The following is a 22,446-nucleotide window of genomic DNA, read 5'->3' on the forward strand; positions in this document are numbered from 1 at the left end:
GCCTTCATGCATGTCTGTTTCCTCAGTGTTCAGTTTCTTAATACAGTCTTCTTGAGGAATGACCACTGTCTGTGAGCAGGACAATACTGCAAGCTCACTGGCAGCTGGTCAGGTACTATTCCTAGTGTGAGTGCCTTCAGCTCACCTCCGAATCTCAGCATTTGCGAATGTTTTTCTATTTTGTAATTTATTCTGAGTCATTTGGCAGATAATTCAACCTTTGAAAAATGTACAAAAAAAAAAAAAATCTAAACTCGAATGAATAAGGAGAAGGTTTTGCCTCTGGGAAGCAATAGCTTATTCAAGTGTTGTTTCGACATTATTAAAACTGACACAACACTCTTCATATAAAAAGGAATGTCACCTTTCTGTGCACTTTCTGAAAATGTTTCAGCATCTTTTAAAATAATTTGCATAGGCATCCAGCGACAACACATGTAATTAGCCCATACGTCCACTGTGATGCAGTACAACTTTTATAATGACTGCTGAATTACTGGAGTATACACAAAGAGGGAGCGGAAAACAGATAGGAGTCGCACCCTCTACAGGCCTCATATGTTGTCCGCACAGCAATGTCCTTGGATCTTTGTGTTGGAACCGGTTTTGAGTTTTGTTTCTCCTCAAATACGTTTACATTCTTTATGCAATTTACATTTGGTGTACATACTGTAAGTAGGCCCATGCTTTGGTTATTGTTATATTGGCTGAAGCAAAAAAAAAAAATTGAATGCTTGCTAGATTGAGACAGCAACAATTAAAGATGTACCATTAGTTTAGTTTCAGTCGTGATCTGAAAATACAAATTGCATTAACATTGAATACTGTATTGACAGCTGGATCACCACTGTAACATAAAACAAGTCAGTAGAATAGAGTCTTAATTCTGTTTGAATCTTGTATGAATTAATAGGAATACCCTAGCATTACCTTTATAATGTATTAAGTCAGAGATTGTACATTTGTGCTAATGTGTCTTTACTTAAATTGCCCTGGGACTAACACCATCTATTATTTTTTGTTTCAAGCCTCAACTCATTTGTTCAGGATCATTTCGTGTTCTCCACCACTCTCTTTTAAAAAAGGATGTATTCAACTGGCGACTCGATTTCTAAACTACAGTATACAACCAGAAACTCTTAACATTAAATTGTGTGTTTTTATGAAAAACAAAGAAATACAAGCATGAAAGATTAATCTTTAATGTTGAAAGTTTAGTCAGGTACAGTAAACACATCATTCACACATGTCAAAATCCTTATATACATAACACTGATTCACAATGTCTATCATATACTGTACCATACCACATACAGTACAGTACATAATCTAATGATGGATATTAATGTCATAAATACATTCTTTAATAATATCTTAAATAACATTAAAAGGGTCTAGATTTGCAGGTATTTCTTCCAAACACCAACCGTATGATAATATTGATGCCCTCTCTTTTAAATACAGTATAAATGTGTATATGAAGGCTGTACAAAGACACAAGTAAATCAACAAGTAATAATGTATAATACATATACTGTTACTTCCTGGAACCCTTGGAGTTTTTCAAGTTGTTGTTTTAGGCAGAATGCAAATGTGCTCTGTTCATGAGCTTGTTGGGTTATTTCGGAGCTGAGGAAAAAAAAATATTTTAGCCAAATTAATTTGCAATAACATGTAAGGAAAGAATAAGATTCTCATAATAAACACCTTTTCTGACTTTTCAACATTCTGTTTTTCAAAAACTAGCCTGGTCACATCAACACGTACACACTCGTAAACACCTCCTTTTAAACAGTGATGGTAAATTGCATTTTCTTAGAGGGTTTCAAGTCTTAACTGTGATCAGTTTGGTGATGCATACTTTCATGTGAACCCATTCTCTAAAAATGTTCTCTTTCAGTGTGTTAAAAAACGTCTAGGCTGCAAGTTCCATTTGGAATATATGATATAAAATGATCAAGTACAGTAGATATTGAATCCCACGTATTTCACAGAAACACAAAACTACAGCACCACAAAAGTGAATTAGGAACATCGTGTACAAAAAAAACCTTGGCTGTAATGCATTCTAAACAAGAACTGCACACTAATTTAAACTAACAGTTACTAATAATGTTTTACCTTGACACATAATTTCAGGAATTGGTGGAAGCCTGCATTGTCCAGAACTTGGTGCTATATTATGAGGGAAAAGAGAGTTGTCACATCAGTTATATCCAAGTAATACAAAGATATCTTTAGGGACCATAAGAAAATAGTTGTGTCAACATAAACTGCATAAGGTAATTACCTGCTCAACCTCTGTGAGTGTGTCATCTCTTACACAAAAACTGACAAAATACAATTGGGTGCCATTAGAATAACAGTTTAACACAGTAAAAACGTACCATAGCCAATAATCTAAATGTCACAGAATTATCTAGTGTTGAATTTAGATAAAGCAGAGCTTATGCTAGTGGGCTCACACAACCAACTAAAAGGAAATGTGGGATTACATGAGCTCAACCCTTGCAGTCTCTCATCAAAACTTAAACTAGAAATTAAGAGTTTGGGGTCGTCTTTGATACTGATCTATCATTTGAGACTCATATTAGAGAAGTTACTAAAGTATCTTTTTACCATGTGAGAAATACAGCCAAACTTAGACCAATTATTTCTGTATGCTGAGAGATTATTTCCGTATCGGATGCCTTTGTTTCATCTAGAATTGATTATTGTAATGCACTTTTTTCTGCAGCTTGTTCAGAATACTGCATTAGAATCATGACTAAAACCAGGAAAAGTGAACATATTCCCCCTGTTTTGGCCTCTTTACACGGGCTCCCTGTGCAGCATAGAATTGAGTTTGAGATTTGGTTATTAACTTACAAGGCTCTGAATGACTGGCTTTTGTATATATATATATATATATATATATATATATATATATATATATATATATATATATATATACATACACACACACACACACACACACACACACACACACACACTGAGTGTACAAAACATTAGGAGAACACCTTCCTAATATTGAGTTGCACCCCCTTTTGCCCTCAGAACAGCCTCAATTCATCGGGGCATGGACTCTACAAGGTGTCAAAAGGGTTCCACAGGGATGCTGGCCCATGTTGACTCCAATGCTTCCCACAGTTGTGTCAAGTTGGCTGGTAGTGGATCTCTACTCCGAATAGCTCATTCCATCTCATCCCACAGATGCTCAATTGGATTGAGATCTGGTGACTGGGCAGGCCACTGCAGTAAGCTGAATTTATTATCATGTTCATGGAACCATTCCTGGACAATCCTAGCCTTGTGCATTGGGGCATTATCCTGCTGAAAAACTCCATTAGCAGATGGATACACTGCTGCCATGAAGGGATGCACCTGATTGGCAATGATGTTCAGATATCCTGTGGCATTCAGACGTTGCTCCACTTTTATCAAGGGGCCCAATGCGTGCCATGAAAACACACCCCACACCATCACACCACCACCACCAGCCTGCAATGTTGACACGCGGCATGATGGATGCATGTACTCATGTGGTTTTTCTCCATACCCTAGTCCTCCCATCAGCGTGAAACAGCAGGAACTGGGATTTATCAGACCAGGCAATGTTTTTCCAATCCTCCATTGTCCAGTGTTTTCGTTCCTTAGTACACTTCAACCACAGTTTCTTGTGTTTTGCTGAAAGAAGTGGAACTCTGTTAGGTTGTTAGGTTAGGTTAGGTTCTTTTATGGGTCTTTCGGCACCAATGTTGTACTGGACTGTCAGTTGACTAACTGTAGCCCATCTGTTGCTCTGCACAATTCGTATCAGCCTCCTTTGGCCTCTTTCATCAATGAGCCGTTTTCGACCACTGGCCTGCCGTTGGATAGATGTTCTTTGGGTGGTGGACCATCCTTGATACACACAGGAAACTGTTGAGCTGTTTATTCTAAACATGAATAGCCAGAAAATGTCATATCGGTCTGAATTGAAGATTACTCACTACAAAGAGAGTCTAATATGGGGCATGTGAACATTAAAGAGAATTGGATTTTTTTTTACCAGAGCTAGATGCTTACTCTCATACATTTACTTTAAACACATGCACGTGCACATACACAAATACATGGGAATAACCTGTGTATATTCAGGATATCAAACTGAAGCCAAACCAGACTACCAGGAATGTGTGGAGAGGCAGTGTGGAGAGGCAGTGTGGATCTTGCGACACAAGAGCCAAGCTGACAGAATGAAGCTGAATGCAGAATGCCTTCAGAACCAGCACATGGAGAGGGTTATAGCTTACCATTTATTACATTGTATTTAAGCTCAGTGTATATAGTTTTCTGTTGGGCTCTACGATCAAAGCGCCGCCCTAGAAACGAGAATCAGAAAAACGGATCATTCAAGTTTTTGAAACTAGACCGTTAAATGCCCTGAATAAAATGTGGCTGTTTTCCTTTGCTTTACAGCTCCAAGGGACAAATGGGGCATTGTTCATTCCAAAGTATCATCAAAAATAAAAACAGCTGTTACAAAACTAGAATAAACAATTTAAGCATACCTTTGGGTTAAATCCTTGGGTCGAGTGCAACATGATTTACTATCTATTGATTGAATATTTTCAGATTACCTGAATATGTACTGTTATGACCTAATGCATATGACCTACTAAGGAAGCATCTAGATAGTAGATATAACTGAACTTTCAAGGAGTACTGCTTTTATTCAAGAACATTAGAAGTTCCTTGTTTTTTTATATCTTACTGTATTGAGGGGCATCTGGAACCCCTGGGGAACACTAACACAAATGTTGCTATTGAAAGTTCAACTTCAGAACCATCTGATTCAAATCATGTATAACTCTCCTCTTTATACTTTTAGCTATTTACTGCTACAGTATTTTACCTGTATCAACTGGAATGTTGATATACGTAGCAGGAGTATTTTGGTATGCAGCAGAGTGTTCTAAACAAGAAAATAAGAAAAAAAAATGAAGGTTACAATGAAGATAAGGTTCAGACATACACATATACATATAATTCATACCAAAAGGCATGGCATGTGTCCCCCTTACCATTAGCAAATTTGTGAAACACAAAATGTGGGATGGAGCAGGGAGTGTCTCTGCTAGTCAGGTTTAATTGCACTGATAAAACCCCTGATCAGGACCCAAAGCACTTAATCACCTAATTATACCAATTAAACCTGGAATGAGGTTACAAAATAGCACTCCGACCAGTCATCTTTAATTAAAGTTCACCCTGTGCAACAAGATCATACAGTTCATGTTTAAAGTCTTCTAGTCCACAATGCCCCCCATACACAGAGCTCAACATCATTTATTGGAAATGAATTTGTGTATCTTACCAGGCATCACATTTTCATACAATGGATACTGAAAGCTGTTATAAACAGCAATGTTTGTTTCAGAAGTGTGTCTTCGACGATTACAAACTACAAACAAAACAAATTAAAAAGTACAATTATAACAGTCAACAGATCAGGTTTGCTGTCATTTCTATTGGATGAGGAATATTCTGTTCTTCTAGTGGATCCTGAACCTAGATCTGCCACTTCACTTGATTGGCTTGAGACAGCTCTGCCGTTGGTCAGACCAACGTTGACATTACATGGAGCCTCGCAGTGCTTACATACCATATGTATGACCTCTATTGCTTCCCCTTTGCTGATGCCATGCACTGCCAGTAGGAATAATCAAAGTGAATGATACAGTAAGTAGGGAATTGATACTTTGACATCTAAAACCCAAACTCACTTAGAGTACACACACTACAGGTGATGTTTCGTTTTATTACATTCAAATGTTGTTGAATTTACACACCAAAAAGAAAAAAATACTTACCATGCCATCTTTGATTTTTCAATAGCAGCATGAATAAAACAGCTGTAATTACCAGCAGCATCACAATTAAAATTAATGTTAACCAAATGACTCGAAGCTGGAACCCGGAACATGACCCATCTGTCAGAAATATAAAGTTATACTTGTAGATTACAGTAACGAGCATTAGAAGCCCAGTAGGGTGTTGACCTGGACTCACCTCATCCAGCGCCAGCTCAAAATGAAGAAGCGCTGTATATTCTGCCAAGCATTAATGAACAACTATAGAGCAAAAAGGTTTTCTAGCACCAAGGTCAAGCGAATACGTATTCTATAAATAATATATATAATATATATATATATTCTATATCTATATATATATATATATATATAATAATCTCTCACCAGAGAGTATAAAAAACACTGCACAGGGTAGTAAGTGGTAAATGAGAATTGGATGCCACCCCTCGGGGTGGGCTTCTATCTCAGGATTTATGATGCATCTAACCCCTCAAGTTGTCATTAAATTCTCATATCACACACTGCCCCATGCATTATTCATGTTACAGTACGTACCTTTCGCATTCGTTGTCCACTGAATGGTAAAATTCATGTCACTGGCTTTCTCGTCTAAGTGTGCTCTTTCGCTATAGGTGCTAATAAGGCTGATGTTGTAGCTATAGTTTACAGTGGAAGGCTCGGACACATTAGGAGTGTGTGCTTCCATTAGAAAAAAGAAAGTCTTCTGTCCAGTTCCAGAGCTGTGACGTAAACTGACGTTCAGATACTGTGAGATGAGCACGTTCTGCACTGTCCCTGCTATCTCCAAATATGTCTTCACTTCTGATCCTGAAAATATGAAGTACAAACAAAGCTTCACCAATTAAATATTTTTTATAAACGTTCTACCAAAGTAACTGTTTCTGTGGCATGGTTTGTGGTGCTGGGGAGTTTTTACTTTTTATGTCACTTCCTGTCATATCTAGTCTTCAGGTTGTGGCTTTGAATAGCAAAGAGTACACATCAAACCCCTTCACGGGCTGCTGAAGAACTCCATTACCAGTAGCCTGTACAGATTAACCCATCACACGAGTGAACGCCAGTATAGGTCTGTCCACTGAGCTTATTTCATAGTCCATGCAATAAGATATATCCCAGGCCAAGGACGCCAAAGTCTACCTGCCTGTCCTGTTTGTTCATTCGTTTTTGTAAAACGCTCTGCAATCCATAAAGGGTGGTGTATAAGTAATCTTGAATTGACAGTTACAGTATGTAAAACTGATAATTAGGGTTTCCATGTGTTCTTACAGCTACCAAGTTTTTCATAAAATGTTAAATTCAAAGCTCCCAGGTTGTTCAAACAGGATAAAGATCAAATTTATGAGTAACAAATAGAGTCATATTTAATCTCTTGTACCTTAACATTTCTGTTTTTTTTTTTTATTATTATTATTTATTTAAAACTGGAATGGTTGTTATCCCGTATTAAAAAGTTATAGATCTCCAGATACACATACTGTCAGATTGTAAAAACAGAGGTTCTCAAGATGTAGCAGTTTTATGTCACTATACCAATGCTTGAGGCTGATATTTTTTTCTGTAGATTATAGTACACATTGCTTTTTTTCCCTTTGAATGGTTTAGGCATGTCCCCAGCCACTTCGGTCCCCATCCTAAGATTGTAACGAGGCTCTCTAAGATTGAGTACAGTGCTACACATGTTATTACCGTGTCTATTTTGAAAAATAAGGTTACAGTCGACAGTGCTGATCAAGTGCACTGGTGAAACAGCGTGTATTGAGTATTTCTCAAGAAAAGACTGTTTCCTAGCAACACAGTAATGTAAGAGTTTATTTGCTTTCTGACTATCAAGGCCTGTGTGCTGAATTTCCACAATTCTCTTTCAAGATCTTATTTGAAAATTATTTTGTTTAATACCACTACCCTTTCATGTGTGGGATTTGTGACAGAACAGATTGAAGTTCCCTGTGTTAATTCTCATACTACTTGTAAAAACATGAGGTGCAGTATTTCAGTCCTCCACCAGCAACGCATTTCCACTATCTAGTAGGTGTCACTGCTACAGAATAGAATGCTTCCAATGAGTCACAGTCTGACACGCTGTGCCCAAGGTCCACCTTTCATAATTTCAGCCAATCGGAGCAGAAACCTCATGGAAAAGTTGGTCACAATGACCTAGATTGTGAAACCCTCTAATACAAATTATGATACTTGTGTGTCCTTGGATCTTTTGTGTTGATTATCTGACTGGTTACAATCTGTTGCTTGTCAGAACACATCCTGAAAATGTGATAAAGAATGTTTATATGTGTTTATGAGGTGGGTTTTGGTTTTTTGAAGCCACTGCCTTCTGATTGGTTGTGCTGTTATTCAATTACTCTGATATGCAGACTAGTTTCTTGTCCTCTGGGCATTCCTTTTGATTGAGGGTGCTAGCTGGCATTTTACTTTCCTTCATTAGCTTTGTGACCCCAGCGAATGTGACTCAAATCAGGAGTTCTGACTTGTTCAAAATAGAACTCTGAAGTTATATTGTCAAGTATTGGTACACAATGATCAGAAGAAACGTGAACACAAAGTATATTGCCAGGCCAATATGACCATGTTTCTATTAATTTGAATTTTTCCATATTGTAACACAATATTATACATTATTTCAGTCATTTTTAAATATAAATTTGGAATGAAAAATCCATGTTTCTCAGTTGCATTTCTACTGCCTGTCATTTATTGAGAAATCTTGGTTTTGTTGTTATTTTTTCACCTTCTTCAGTGGGAACTCAAATTAATCAACATCTGTAACTTATTTCATTTAAAATGATATAATGCAGGATATCTTTCAAACCGTTATATATGAAGGACCCATCCTGTATTTCAACAGCTCTTTAAAATAATATGGCACATGGATTACAATACAAAAATTCATAGGATAGGAGTAAGATCAGTTTTGTAGTATTCTTGTAATTATTCTATGAAGGTACATTTAAAAAATGGCTACAGAATCATAATGAATTCACGTGGAAAGCAACAGAAATAACAGCTATTACACTGGTATTCATAAGAGTTTACGGCCATTCATTTAAAGTGTAACGCTGCAGGATAATAAAGTCATTTTCATCTTACCTGATGACGAGATATTCTGGTAGACTTCATCCACATCATTGTTAGACCCACACACAAACCAGCCCGAGGTGCTCTCTGTTCTGTTCAATGCATGCTCACAGAACCTTCTCCCAGCATCGCTGCTATATATTGAATCATTTGTGAAGAGTTTTAAAAAGGACCTTTCTTCTTGTAAGACCCAAGGGAGGGACATGTTTAATAAAGTGATCTGTTGTGAATCATGGGGAGGTGAGCATATGCTGGTGCAATACAGTAGCACTTTGTGAGTGTTCCCTTTAAGAAAAAAAAACAAACTGAATTTACTGGCAAGTCTTTAACAGTAATGAATCCATAACAGTATATTTATGGCATTCTGTATTCTGTGCAATACCACCACTCCCATATAAAAGTTTAAAAGGATAGTGAAATCATGGCAAAGCATAGGCAAGCATTGTAAAGAACAACAAGGTATGGTAAAGTATAATATAACCATGGTAAACTTTTATAGGGGCTGAAACAAGGTAGCAAAAGCAAAAGGGGGTAAAACAAACAAGAAAATAATAAGAACGCATGCGTCCTATTTAGAAACCTTGAAACACTGTTTTGTAAACACATATTTAGCAGTTTGCTTTGCTAATTTAGGATAACTTTTTAATAACATCTTTGTTTAATTGTGAGGTACAATTTACATTACAATTTACAGTTGTCTGGCAGATATTGGTGCATGAATTCAAGAGTCTATACAGTGAAGTACAAAAGGCTTGGAATGTTCTAAGCATTGTTTTGTATCTAGATCATTGTTATAAGCAGCCTGGTATCTGCCTTAATGTAAAATAATGCATTTTTACCACTGGCACAATGGCCACTATATAAATAACGTGTTATTGTAAAAAGGGAAGTGTAGCATTTGTATTTTATAATATTAATAGCTTTTTGGAGTTTTGGGTGATTTTTTTTGTTCTAATGAACAATATGCTATTGACACTAAAATCCCCCAGATACCTAAACACCTGCACTTTCAATGAGGTCGTCATCAATAGAGCGGGTGTTTGAACAGTGGAATCTATTACAGTACACAGGGGCTTTTATATGAGAGCCTAACAAAGGTATCAGCAGCCGCCATAAGAGTTCAATGCACAATTATACATAGATATGATATCCTGTAAAGGTGTAGTAACATGAATCAATAGAATGCAATTTGTTATAAAAATGCAGTTTACATTTAATGCAAGCAGACTAGCAATTTAGTTGAAATATGCATAACTTTGGTTAAAATATGGTGCAACTGGTACAAAATAAAAAAAAGCACTTTTACAGGTCAAACCAAATGTTATTCTTTCATTTCCTTGTTTTTGATGCAAATATGTTTTTATGATTAATGCGGATACATTTTGGCTATTTTGCATACAAAGGCAATGACAACTTCATGGCTTCTGTCAAGACTGCCCTACACCAAACTTCGCGATTAGGCACTAAGCCACAGCAGTTCAAATAATAGCCGTGTCCTGGTAAGAAAGATACTGTATTTCTATTATGAAAACAACCTGCAAAAAGCAGAACCACTATAAAGATAATGTTGCTATCCCTGATCAGTGGTAAGAAAGTGTAATATTAAAACCTTGGTTTTGACTCCTTTGTTTAATTTTTTAAATGGTAGTGCACAGAGATTAATCTTCTCATTCATAGACATGTTCTGTTTACAGAGGCAGCTTTGTTTTACAAAACTGTTCTAATCAGCAGTTCACCTTGAACACAGACCCCGTGCTGTGTGAATTTTTGGCTCTGGCCACCAGTGCTTATGACGAGAGGAAAACCTGTGGCAACATTAACGCTGCTCATTCCAGCATATGGCACTGTGCAGCACTGCCAGGATATCATTGAAGGGGTGGCATCAATAATTGTTAACCTGCTCTGTTCATAGGATGAGATTCCATAGGCTGCAAATGCCAGTGTGGCTGTGTGAAATGTATTTCATACTCTGAGACCCACTGTTTCCTCCCTTGCAACAGTGGTTGCTGCCACCAGCAGGGGAAAAAGTAAAAAGTATTACCACACAGAAGTAAGAAAACATTGGCTTACTCCATGAGGATCATCCTGCTTTTTTCCAAATCTGACAAGATCATGGAACTTAAAAAAAAAAAAAAAAAAAACCTGTGGGACCTGTTTATAGATATACATTATTCTACAACTGAAATCTAACTCTATAGCACATTTTGTTTGTGTTGCAAAAATGCAACATTTGGACACAAGACAATAATAAGGCTCACCATGCCTAACATTACAGCCATGCTGTCAGGGGCTTTGACAGCCATGCAATTATACTTGTGTCATCTTAGCTGAAGTATGTCCCATGATGATAAGCTGTTAGAATAAATTCATGGGTGGCACAGGTTGTCTAGACTTGTTCAATGCCAAGTACAAGTAGCAAATTAAGTTTAAGTACATCTGTTGATACCATTATTATGTGCAATATTTATTTATTTGTCAGATGTTTTATCCAAGGCGACTGTTACATTATTATTCTCTGTGTTCTAAGACAACCACCCAAGAGCAGAGCACACAATATGCATGGGTCTCACAGGGTTAATAAAACTAAACAGCGACTTGAATACCTTGCAATCTGTGGGCACGGGCACAAGCTCAATGATTTTGTCAGTTATGCTGCTATTCAGAACAGCATAGACCTGATCTAAAACGTTAGGTCCATGTCTTGACTTGTAGCTCATGACTGGGTGTGATGGCTACTCCCCACCCTTGTGCATATTATGATTTGTATTTAGTTTTGTTGTATTTTTATTATGTATTATGTTTGGCAGGATGAGCGAGGTGCCGTCCACCATTGTTTGTTATTGTTTTTAAAAAAACCTCATGATAGTGCATAACTGTCAGCCACTGATTAGCTGACAGTCACGCAAACTTATTCAACCTGTGCAAAATGTGACAGAGGGGTTAACAAGATAATTGATATCTAGTTAATCCCTCGGTCACCACTATAAGAACCTGCAGCTTTTGTTGGAACGGGTGGAGTGTTCCAGAAGGAAAAGGAAAAGAAGGAAAAGAGGAGTGGATTTTTTTAGGAACTCCCCCCGCCCCCGCCCCCCAGATTTAAAATGACAAGAAGTGGCTGGAGGAAACAGCAGCAGCAGGAGGCGCACCAACAGCAGTGCGGGGCCGGTTGCAGTTCCCGCCACGACTCTGCTACGCTGGACGTCTGCCTCACCTGTGTGGATGAAGAAAGGTGGTGCTTCCTGCGTGGTGAGGTCAGGCACCTCCCCCTCAGCCAGAACAACGCATGGCAGGAGAGGGAAGAGCCTGAGCATCCAGCATCGGTGGGAGAGGACCCGCTGGCTCCGAGGCGGACGAGTCAACTCTCCTCTGAGGGAATCTGGGACTGGCTGGCGTATTCCTAATAGCAATATTGAATAGGCCTTCCTGCAGGACCGAGATGGGGAGCGATGGGAAGCCTGGGAACAGAAGAGCCGGCCAGCGTCCATCCGAGACATCGCAGTCATGGTGCTGGACTACCTGAGAGCGGACATGAGAGGGGCCTCGCCATCTCTAGTCCCATGAGGAGCCGCTTCAGCTACCCAGAAAGTGGAAACATCCAAAATAGGGCCCAGGGAGGACACACACCGGTCCCGTGTCCGAAGGAGAGCCATGCTGATCCCCGGTAATAGAGGAAGCAGCCCTGCTGCTGTCTCCAGCATTAGAAGGAGAAGCTCCAGCGCTAGAGTGAGAGGGCCTGTTTGCTGTCCCCAGCACGAGAGGGAGAAGCCCCACTGTCTCCAGCACAAGAGTGAGAGCACCACTTGTTTCCAGTGACTGAGGGAGAGCCACACCAGTTCCCCGCGACCAAGGGAGAGCCGCACCAGTCCCCAGTGAAAGCATGAGACTACCTGCTGCTCTCGCCTCCACCACCAGGGGGAGACTGCACTGCTGTTCTCGCCTCCCCTGCAGGAGGGAGACTGTCTGCTGCTCCCACCTCCACCACCAGAGGGAGACTACCTGTTGCTCCCATCGCCTCCCAAGGATCAACTCCTGCCCGAGCCCGCATCGCCTAGGGCTGCCGAGCCCATACCGCCAGTGGAGACCAGTTTGTCGCTATCGCCTAGGGATGCCTGCGCTGCATCGCAAACTGTTATATTGGGGTCCTTTTTTGATCACATTCAATTTTAGACCACACAACCCAGCACCTCCAGCTTTGAAGCATAATCTCACAATCTCTTTTACAGTGACATTAAATTCAACAGAATCCCCAAGGAAGAACTGAATTATGTGCCATTCACTGTGAATAGAATACTCTCCCTCCAGCATATAGCATAGCAGGACTCAATTACCTGCTGAACAAGAAGCCAACGTGGAGGAGAATGCAAATGTATAGGGTTTACCTGGAGCAATAGACTTTCATAAAATGTGTTGAAAACAGAAGCTTATCTACTTAGCTGAATGTAGTTCACTAAGTGGTTCTTTATGATGAATGCGATTTATAGGCGGTATGAATACATACTTTTAACAAAATAATCAATTGTTAATGATAAATTAATCATATTACATCACATATTCCAGCAGGTCCATAATATGTATTGTAATACATATCATATTGACATATCTTTACACCGCTTTTTACATTTAGAGCACATGTTACAAATAGTTCATTTACTGTCTTTGCTTCTGCTTTTCTAATTCTATGCTTGCTACTAATATCTTATGCCATAAGATCTGAGGAAAGCATGTGGGAAGAGACTGATATTCTGCAAGCACTTGGAATGTGTGTTATAAGTGTGTTTGTGACTTGATGTCTCACGATGTGGCCCGAGCTTTACGAATATGACTCCAGTTGAGCAATGATATCAGGGCTGATTGGCTCTGCTCTCGCACCTACCATTGCCATGCAAACCAAATGACAATTTGACATCTCAGCTGCAACAGTGCTGTGCTGTCACTGTGAATGTATTCTGAAAGAATCCCAGGAATCAAAACATTTCCATCCTAGCTGACATTTTAACTTTAAAGGAGTCCAGTTTTTTTTTTTTTTTTTTCAAAATTATGTTTTGTTGAATAGCATGACAACAAGATCCGTCTGCAATATTAATAGACATGTTGCTTGAAAAAGTTTGAAATCAGTTAAAATAAATATACTGACCCAACAAGTTTATTCAGAACTGGATGACTTATCCTGTATTTACATTTTGCAAAAATATAAGTATGACATACGGTGCATTTATGGTCAAGAGTAGCTTATTATCTTTATAAGACCTTCAATAATGGAATTTTACTATTAAAGGGTCACTGATATAAAGTATGACATTTTCGCTATTTTTCAACAAGATCATTTCAACTTTGGCAAATGGAAAATATCTAGAATATCTCAATATATTTTGTAATGTACTGTAATGGAATCAATATATGGGCTCCAGCACTAAAGACTATAGTGCTACCGTATGTGTTGCTCCCCAGTGAAAGTAAAAGTGAAACTAGTCATTTAGCAGACTCTTTTATCCAAAGTGACTTACAGAGACTAGGGGGTGAACTATGCATCAACAACTGCTGCTGCTGCAGAGTCACTTAAATTACAATAGGACCTTGGTTTTGCATCTCATCCGAAGGACGGAGCACAAGGAGGTTAAGTGACTTGCTCTGGGTTGCACACAGGGATTTGAACCAGGAAAGTCCTGGCATCAAATTTTACTTAAACCACTGGAAAGCCAAGCCTCCTCCTCCTCCTCCTCCTCGTCCTCCTACTACTACTACTAATAATAATAATAATAATAATAATCTGTAACCTCAAATCTTAAGATCAGTTTTTAAATTCAGAAACATGTTTAGTAAAGTGTAAACAATGGTCCCAGTTACAATGATGCAAAGAGTTTAGTTACTCAGACCTTATAAAATATAATACTATTTATTTTTTCTGCCAGGTAGATCATTTTGAAAGCTGAAAGATAAAAAATATATATAGGATTTCACTGTCGTTTGCTTGAGTAATGTTGACTAATAGCTGTTGCATCAGTCACAGGAAGATAGCCCTTCATTACACTGTCACAAAACCTTCGGAGAGTTCCAACCACTAAAGTCAACGAAGAAATGTGTACTACTCACCTTCAAATGTGTTAAAGAACTCTGGGAGACATATAATAAACACAATCAGTATGGCAGTGAACAGTTTCATGAGAGCCGCTTTAGTCATGATTGTTGCACATGGAGCCGCGCACTCGCTCACATGTTTCTGGTAGTTTCTTCCTGTCTGTCCTTCTTATCTCTTTGATGTTGGTTTACGTACAAAAAAAACCTCTTACTCATTTCCTTTATGTGCCACGACCGATACTTCTCTGGTACTCTTTTACTTTAGCCTTTATCCCTGTCTAAAATAAAAACAATGACCCAGACCTCTTCACTCAAATCTTACATTCCGCTTTACTTCCTTGTCAATGGCACAGTATGGTGGTCCCTTCACTTTTTAATATGGTGCTGTAGCATTACAGGAATTATTATGCAGCACCGTGGTATACTACCATACAGTACATAATTATATTATCACAAACATATTATCACTGAAACTGGTCCGGAGTCTCTTGTTTTTATATAAAAGAAACACAATCTATAGAAATGTAAACACATCCACATTTGTTTGCTTTTCAGAGTCAATTTTGAGTACTGACACCCTGTATTCATTTCAATAATATTTCAAGAGTAGCTTGCAAAAAAAAAAAAAAAATGGAGGTATATGTTCCAGGTTTATTTCTTGTTCTGAATCCAGTCGAAACGTGGCAAAATATATCCCCAGACTTGTGCATATAGCTTATACAAGCTGTCTAGAAGTACTTTGGATCAATACAAAGGAAGTACATTTTTAATAAACACGTATATTGTCTTCGGAGGTTATGTAACTTGTAACAGTACATTGTAACTGTCGTTTAAATAATATACCACAAGGGTGTCAATTTGATTGGGCACCACTGTATATTCAGGTTACGCATACCAATGGTTAGTTCAGGAAACCAATATGACCCATGTGGTATAAACCACTTTTCTTCATATGTGTCATTATTTTCTATTTACCTGAATATCAGACACATGAGATGAAACCTGAGAACGTTAGGTTATTACCATAACCTTGGTTCCCTGAAAGAGAATGACAACCATTACCGAATGGGAAGAGCCCTCTCTGACCGCCAATCACTGAGCATGAATAAAAAAGCTGCCCTATCAGGGCCCTGCTGTGAGAGGAGAGCCCCGCCCACCTCCTGCTGAAGAGGGACATCCTCACAGTAGCATATCGCCATTTTCTTTTGAAAACAGAGGTCAGCTGGGGACACGACCTCGAAGGGTAATGGCTGTCATTCTCTTTCAGAGAACCAGGGTTATGGTAATGTTCCCTTTCAATGGAATGACAACCATTACCGAATGGAAAGCTGCACCAGAGCTGTCATGGCTCCAGATTACCGACAGTACAGCCTCACGGCGATAGCCTCAGAGCCCACATGACGCCTAAGGGCATGCCACCTGCAACACCCTAGAGCCCAGAGAGGGTCTCGCTCGGTTTGCAACATCAAGGTGGTAAAAACGCGCAAATGTCTGACTACCTGTCCATGTAGCAGCATTGCATAACTCATCCAAGGAGGTGCCACGAAGTTGCCTCGCCCCTGGTAGAATGGGCCATAATGTCCCCGGTAATGGGGAGTCTGTCTGTTTTCACGTCAAGCATCTGCCACCCAGTGCGCTAGACGTTGCTTCGATAGGGCCTGACCTCTAGAGCGGGACCCATAGCAGACAAACAGCTGGTAGGACTGACTCCAGGATGCCGTCTTCTCCAGGTAACAGCGCAGAGCCTGAACTGGGCATAGCGTGTGCTGTCTACGGTCCTCCTCTGACTCGTGCAGGGGAGGTCTGAAAGTTTCCAAAACCACTGGTTGGTTAATATGAAATGGAGATACCACCTTTGGATTTGTTCTTAATGTTACCCGCGAGTCATTTCCAGTGAAAGCCATACATTTGTCATCGATAGACAGCGCATGAAACTCACTTACTCGTCTGGCAGACGTAATGGCTATTAAAAACGCCACCTTCAGTGAAACAGGGCACAGTTCTGCTGACGCCATGGATTCAAATGCGGGACCCATAAGGACCCGCAGTAGCAGTTCTAGATCCCACTTGTGGACCATACTTTTCATGGGAGTACAAAGCCTCCGAGCCCCTTTAAGAAATTGTACTGACAGGAAATGTGCCCCAGGGAACAACGTGTCAATTTTGCCATGGCACACTGATATTGCTGCCAGGTATACCTTCAAAGTGGACGCTGATTTTCCTGTGTCAAACAGGTGTTGTAAGAAGGTTAATATCGTCTTAATAGGGCAGGTCACAGGATCGTGACCTTCAGCAAGGCACCAGTCTTGGAAAACTTTCCATTTATATGAGTACTGGGCTCTAGTGCTCAGCACCCTAGCAGACTGTAGTGTTTCTACCACTGCATCTGGCAAGCCTCGTCTGAATAGACGGCTCTGTTCAACGGCCAGACCCAGAGTTGTTGCTGGGCTGGGTTCGGGTGCCATAATAGCCCTGCCACTTGGCTCAGGAGGTCCTTGCGCAGCGGGAGCTGCCACGGCTGACCCGACAACATGTCGGAGAGGAGAGCAAACCAGGGGAGTCTCGGCCATCTGGGTGCAACCAGCAAAACCTGTGCTCTCTCCACCTGATCCTCTCTAGTGTCAGGGGTAATAATGGTAGCGGAGGGAACGCATACAAGAGCCCCTGTAGCCAGGGGTGAGCTAGCGCGTCTACTCCCAGGGGGCCCCCGTCTCTCTCCATAGAGAACCATAGGGGGCAATGAGTGGACTCGGCTGTGGCAAAGATTGCTGCAGTGGGTCATGCGACCAGCCCAGAGGTCCCTTCCTTGCGATACACCCATCACAACGCCTGAAGAAATCCTTCATGCCCCGATGGCTGTGGACCCAGTAAAACGACTGTCGGAGCAGCTTCAGTGTTTTGGCGGCCTCAAAGTGTCCTGTTGTTGTGGCGAGTCCCGGCTCCGTTCTGGATTAGGTAATTGAAGGGCTGTAGCTGCTCGATCCAGCGCACCATCTGCCTCTCTGGTTGCTGAAATGACAGCAGCCACTGCTACACAGCATGATCCATGCAGATGAGATAGGGCAATCCACATAGGGATGGAAATGGTGGACCACTGCCACTACTGCAAGCAACTCCTGAAGCAGCACCCTGGTGGGCAGATGGCTTAGTGGTTGCCGGACTGGCAGGCTGGCGAGTTACTAGCGAAGGCTGGGCTGACTGTGGGCTGGGAAAGGCTGGTGGTTGAGCTCGTCGGCCTCTGCAGGGTCGCCCTCTGGGTTTTGATGATTCCCCTGGTTTGCCTACCGCAGGCAAACTGGGCCCTTCTGTAAGCAGTGGTCGGTGGCATGCTGAACGCAATTATGTGAAGCTTCGACCAATCAGCTCCCACTGATGTTTAACTAACAACAATGTAATACATTACCATGTTCCTCATCCAATCAGTCGTGTACAGCTGCATGGGGGTCACGTGACTAGCACCTGGAATCAAGCTAACAGTTCCGGAATACAATACAGCTACAGACAAAGCAGGTTTCTACAATAATACACACAAAAGATGTATAGCTAAAACAGTGCTCCCCAATTAGTTAGCAATACATAATGTACTTCAATAAACTGTTTAAGCATAATATTGACGGGCTGATATCTAAGTTTACTTAAATCATTCAGTGAATGGCTTAATGCTAGGAGTTGTATACTGAGCTGAAGCATTTACATGTTAAAACTTGACATGACTAGTCAACCTGATGGTTTGTTTTCTAGACTATTCTCACTTTGGGGTCCATTTAAGAAGATTCCTAAATTTTAAAAAATATATATTTTCACATGAAACGTTTATTGATAAACCACAAAATGTTTTCTTGTGTTTTTTTTTTCTATTTTCTGTATTCTCATTTTTAATTTTGTTTTTTTCAAAGCGCAAAATATATTATAAGCATGCATTGGCCAGCCTAGTTTGATTTATGTATCCATTCATTTATAGTATTTGTATTTTATTTTTCTGTTACCATTCACCATTAGTCAAACGCAGGGCTTCTCAAACTCGGTCCTGGGGACCCCCAGTGGCTGCTGGTTTTCATTCCAACCGAGCCCTCAATTACTTAACTAGACCCTTAATTGAACTGATAATTTGCTTAATTAGACCTTTTTACTTGTTTTCAGTTCGTAAATAGTTGCGTTCAATTTACTTATCAAATGTTATAGCTAACTTGAAATCTGAAACTGTTCAAGAGCTGAAAACAAGTTAAAAAAAGGTCTAATTAAGCAAATTATCAGTTCAATTAAGGGTCTAGTTCAGTAATTGAAAGCTCGGTTGGAATGAAAACCAGCAGACACAGGGGGTCCCCAGGACCGAGATTGAGAAGCCCTGGTCTAACGGTCAACATTCAATATGTGGATGACTACTCTTCCGTTAAACCACTTTTATCACTCCCAAAAAACACCCTGCATAAAACACGATACTGAACATTACTGAATGGCCGAGTTAGTGTGATTGTCCCCAGCAGTCCCTCGTGTTTCTGGGCAGTCAGGTGCTTCTGTTTGTATTTTCTAAACATTCCTATACCCCTCGTCTGACGACTGCAGCTGGTCGCTTGTGTTTGTTTTTTGTTTTTTTAAGTGCTGCTTGAATTGAATACATTATTCCTGCTGCCTTACAAAAAGCAGGTAGGGCACTTTACTAGTTAACGCGCTGAAAAGGCACATGTCTGCCAAATCAAGATAATAAATGCATACTGTCATTCATTAAACTCACCCATCGCCAGTCTGGGAAGGTAAGGAGGTCGTTTAATCCTATTATCATATTTCAACAAGGTATCCTATTGACGTTAAGAGTTTAAAACCATTGATGAGAACAGGGCGTCCTGAGCTTTGCGTGGCGGCAGGAAGGACAGGAAAGTAGCAGGTCTCAGATGGGGCCTTAAGTGGCGAAAAACGTTTTAATGTAGTTTACTGTACTAAGTTTGATTATATTACCGTTATTACAAAGGATGCTTTTAATGGTTGTTGCGTACTTCAGACGAAGATGGAACTAGAGTAAAAAAGACAGCTTTGTTTACAGACTTTAGTTTTTGTTCTGTTTTTCTATAGTATTTTGATATGATAAACGAAGATGCTGATAATAGTTCTAATATATAAATACAAATAAAAAAAAGCTTTGACGTATATTTAAATATGTTCATGCTAGTCGTGTGAATAATTTCAAAACAGAACACGAAATGCGAATACGCAGATCTTGTTTTCTTTCATTTGTCGTCTGAAAAACGAAGAGCAAAGATGTCAATAGCATCTTTCCCGTATTGTTCAAAACAACTCTTGTATTGATGGAACAGTATGCAGTAATGTTTCGAAATGCAATAATACATAAGTGTAGCTGTTTGTATACGAACGGAAGAAAGATACAAATCGTACCTTATTTTTCACCGCAATACTGTGTTTTTTTTATTCTGAACATGTAGAATCGTTGGTCAGTACTAGATGAGGTTTCCCAGTCGACTGTAAAACTTTTAAGAATCTAAACCTTAGCGAATATACAGTAGGGACACACTGGTTTATACATGTATAAAACAAATAAAGCCGTTACAGTAGGTGTCCAAGACATACCGTTGTTTTCATGTGCTAAAAGTAAGACAATACTAATTAGCTACAAATAAATGCTATCATCTCTGCAAACTGGTATGCGGATATTCTTGTGTTGACTACAGACACTATATTAAAGTTACTGTACCATGGAGTTGGGCCTGGCATGCTTCATTTGGATTAATCTTCAGAATGTAACATACTTTTATTAATTATCAAAACGTGTAAATGTTCACTTTCACCCATTTCTGCTTAAAAGATCGCTATTAGCTTAATTTCTTCCCCTTTGATCCGATTCTCTGTGTCTAAACAAACAGTCAGTAATGCTATTTAATTGTGACCAGCAGACTGGATGTGTCTGGTGTCACTTGCTAGCGCTGTATGCAGTTACTCACAGATGCATGTTCGTAGATCTGTGTACATTAAGGTCTTCTAGTCTAGATTTGAGTTTGCTAATGCTGTCCCAGTAGCGTATGACACGCACACAGTGCAGAAATAACACGCATTACATTCTTTGTAGAAGTCGTGCCGATTCAGCAGTGGAGCAGAGATGAGAAGTAAGGTTAATTAAATCGAATGTGTAAAAAGCTTAGTGTGTCTTGTGTAACAAATGAAAGCCTGCAATTTTTTTTTTTTCTCATAAGCGCTATTACCTGCTAATAAAGTCAATCCAACACTATGGCACATCATGCTAACCAAAGTATTACAAAATGTACAGTTGCTGTTCAGTGGGATTTGACAAAGTTGTGTTAACCCATGACGGAAGATTTATAGCTGTTTTCAGCTGTCAATACAGCTATCTAATACCATAACCTTAAGCTGTTTTACCATGGAACACAGTAAATAGTTTCAGCCCCCTTTGTTCAAATTTGCTTTTGAAGTCTTATCTAATTTCACAGACTTGGAGGTGTACAGATATTAGGGAAAATAGAGACAGTTAACACTAAGATATAGGCCTACTTATTTATTTATTTTTTTATCAAGAGAACCCTCTATCAAGTTCAGATGAAACTTGCTAAGGGTAAGGTGACCAAATTTTTAAGTCCTTAAACTGGGACAGTATGGAAATATTGCGAATAACTTCCAACTTGGAAGCTACTGGGAAGCGCTTGGGTTTTTATTTTCTGACTGTATGCAATAACCCTTTAAGTTTCTCTGAATAGCTGTATTTCCTAATCCCCCTTTTAACATGTTGCAAGACTGGCATTGCTTAAAACGGAAAGGAACCTGTTAACAATCATGTGTTAATTGCATGATGACATTTCCTGCCTATTCCATTTTTCAATGCCAATCAATGACCGTGAGAACTGAATTGGATAACTGAATAGGGTAACTACGCATTTTATTTCTTTAATGATCTTGGCTGAAGTTTATGTTTTTGAGTCAACAGTATAGGCTAAGACATGGATCAGCTCTAATAAGATTAAATCATATTTCTTTTCTGATCAAATTAAATGTTGTCACTTCTTTAATTATGAAAAGACTATTTTAATCTTCCTTAATGTAAGCATTAGCCTAAGTAACATTTTCAGATTGTCATTGATTAGTATTGAAAAACATTGATTACTGCATAGACAAGGCATGAAATGTCATCATACAATTAACACGTTTTGAACAGGTTATTTTCTCTTATGTGATACCTGTCGGCTTAAAAAATATTAAAGTACATTTGGAAATAAAACTGTTTGGAGAAACTTAAAGGGATCGACTCCACCACAGCCCCAGGTAAGTTGAACCCTGACATTTGCCTCTTTTGCTGAAGGAAAAACATATGTTTTTATCAATGTGTTTTTGTTTTATTAAGCTGTGATAAAGTAAAATACCTTGTATAGTTATCACACGTATACAA

General features: G+C 39.5%; 2 protein-coding genes across 9 annotated transcripts in view; one reads left to right on the plus strand and one right to left on the minus strand.

Moving 5' to 3' along the window:
- Nucleotides 1-42: 42 nt before the first annotated feature.
- Nucleotides 43-15,490, minus strand: LOC121329227 (transmembrane protein 156-like). Of its 2 annotated transcripts, XM_041274709.1 has the most exons (9): nucleotides 15,057-15,488; nucleotides 8,979-9,251; nucleotides 6,411-6,683; nucleotides 5,856-5,975; nucleotides 5,360-5,446; nucleotides 4,898-4,957; nucleotides 4,296-4,364; nucleotides 2,122-2,175; nucleotides 43-1,629 (listed from the first exon to the last, which is right to left on the minus strand). In XM_041274709.1, exons 1-9 carry the CDS (start codon nucleotides 15,142-15,144, stop codon nucleotides 1,619-1,621), a joined length of 1,035 nt encoding a protein of 344 aa, XP_041130643.1. In that variant the 5' UTR covers nucleotides 15,145-15,488; the 3' UTR covers nucleotides 43-1,618. The 2 variants fall into 2 exon arrangements, with proteins under 2 accessions (XP_041130643.1, XP_041130653.1); XM_041274719.1 differs by lacking the exon at nucleotides 4,296-4,364 and having other exon boundaries at nucleotides 15,057-15,490.
- Nucleotides 15,491-19,485: 3,995 nt separating this feature from the next.
- Nucleotides 19,486-22,446, plus strand: part of LOC121329238 (kelch-like protein 5) — an 83,289-nt gene continuing 80,328 nt past the window's right edge. For 3 of the 7 annotated variants that reach the window (XM_041274738.1, XM_041274765.1, XM_041274775.1), the window contains exon 1: nucleotides 19,486-19,792. The gene's annotated coding sequence lies outside the window, so the exon portion shown is untranslated. Of the gene's footprint in view, nucleotides 19,793-22,095; nucleotides 22,323-22,446 lie in introns of those variants that run through there. The other 4 variants (XM_041274756.1, XM_041274785.1, XM_041274794.1 and 1 more) reach the window with 3 other exon arrangements.

This window comes from Polyodon spathula, chromosome 2 (genome assembly GCF_017654505.1).
Source record: "Polyodon spathula isolate WHYD16114869_AA chromosome 2, ASM1765450v1, whole genome shotgun sequence".
Lineage (NCBI taxonomy): Eukaryota > Metazoa > Chordata > Actinopteri > Acipenseriformes > Polyodontidae > Polyodon > Polyodon spathula.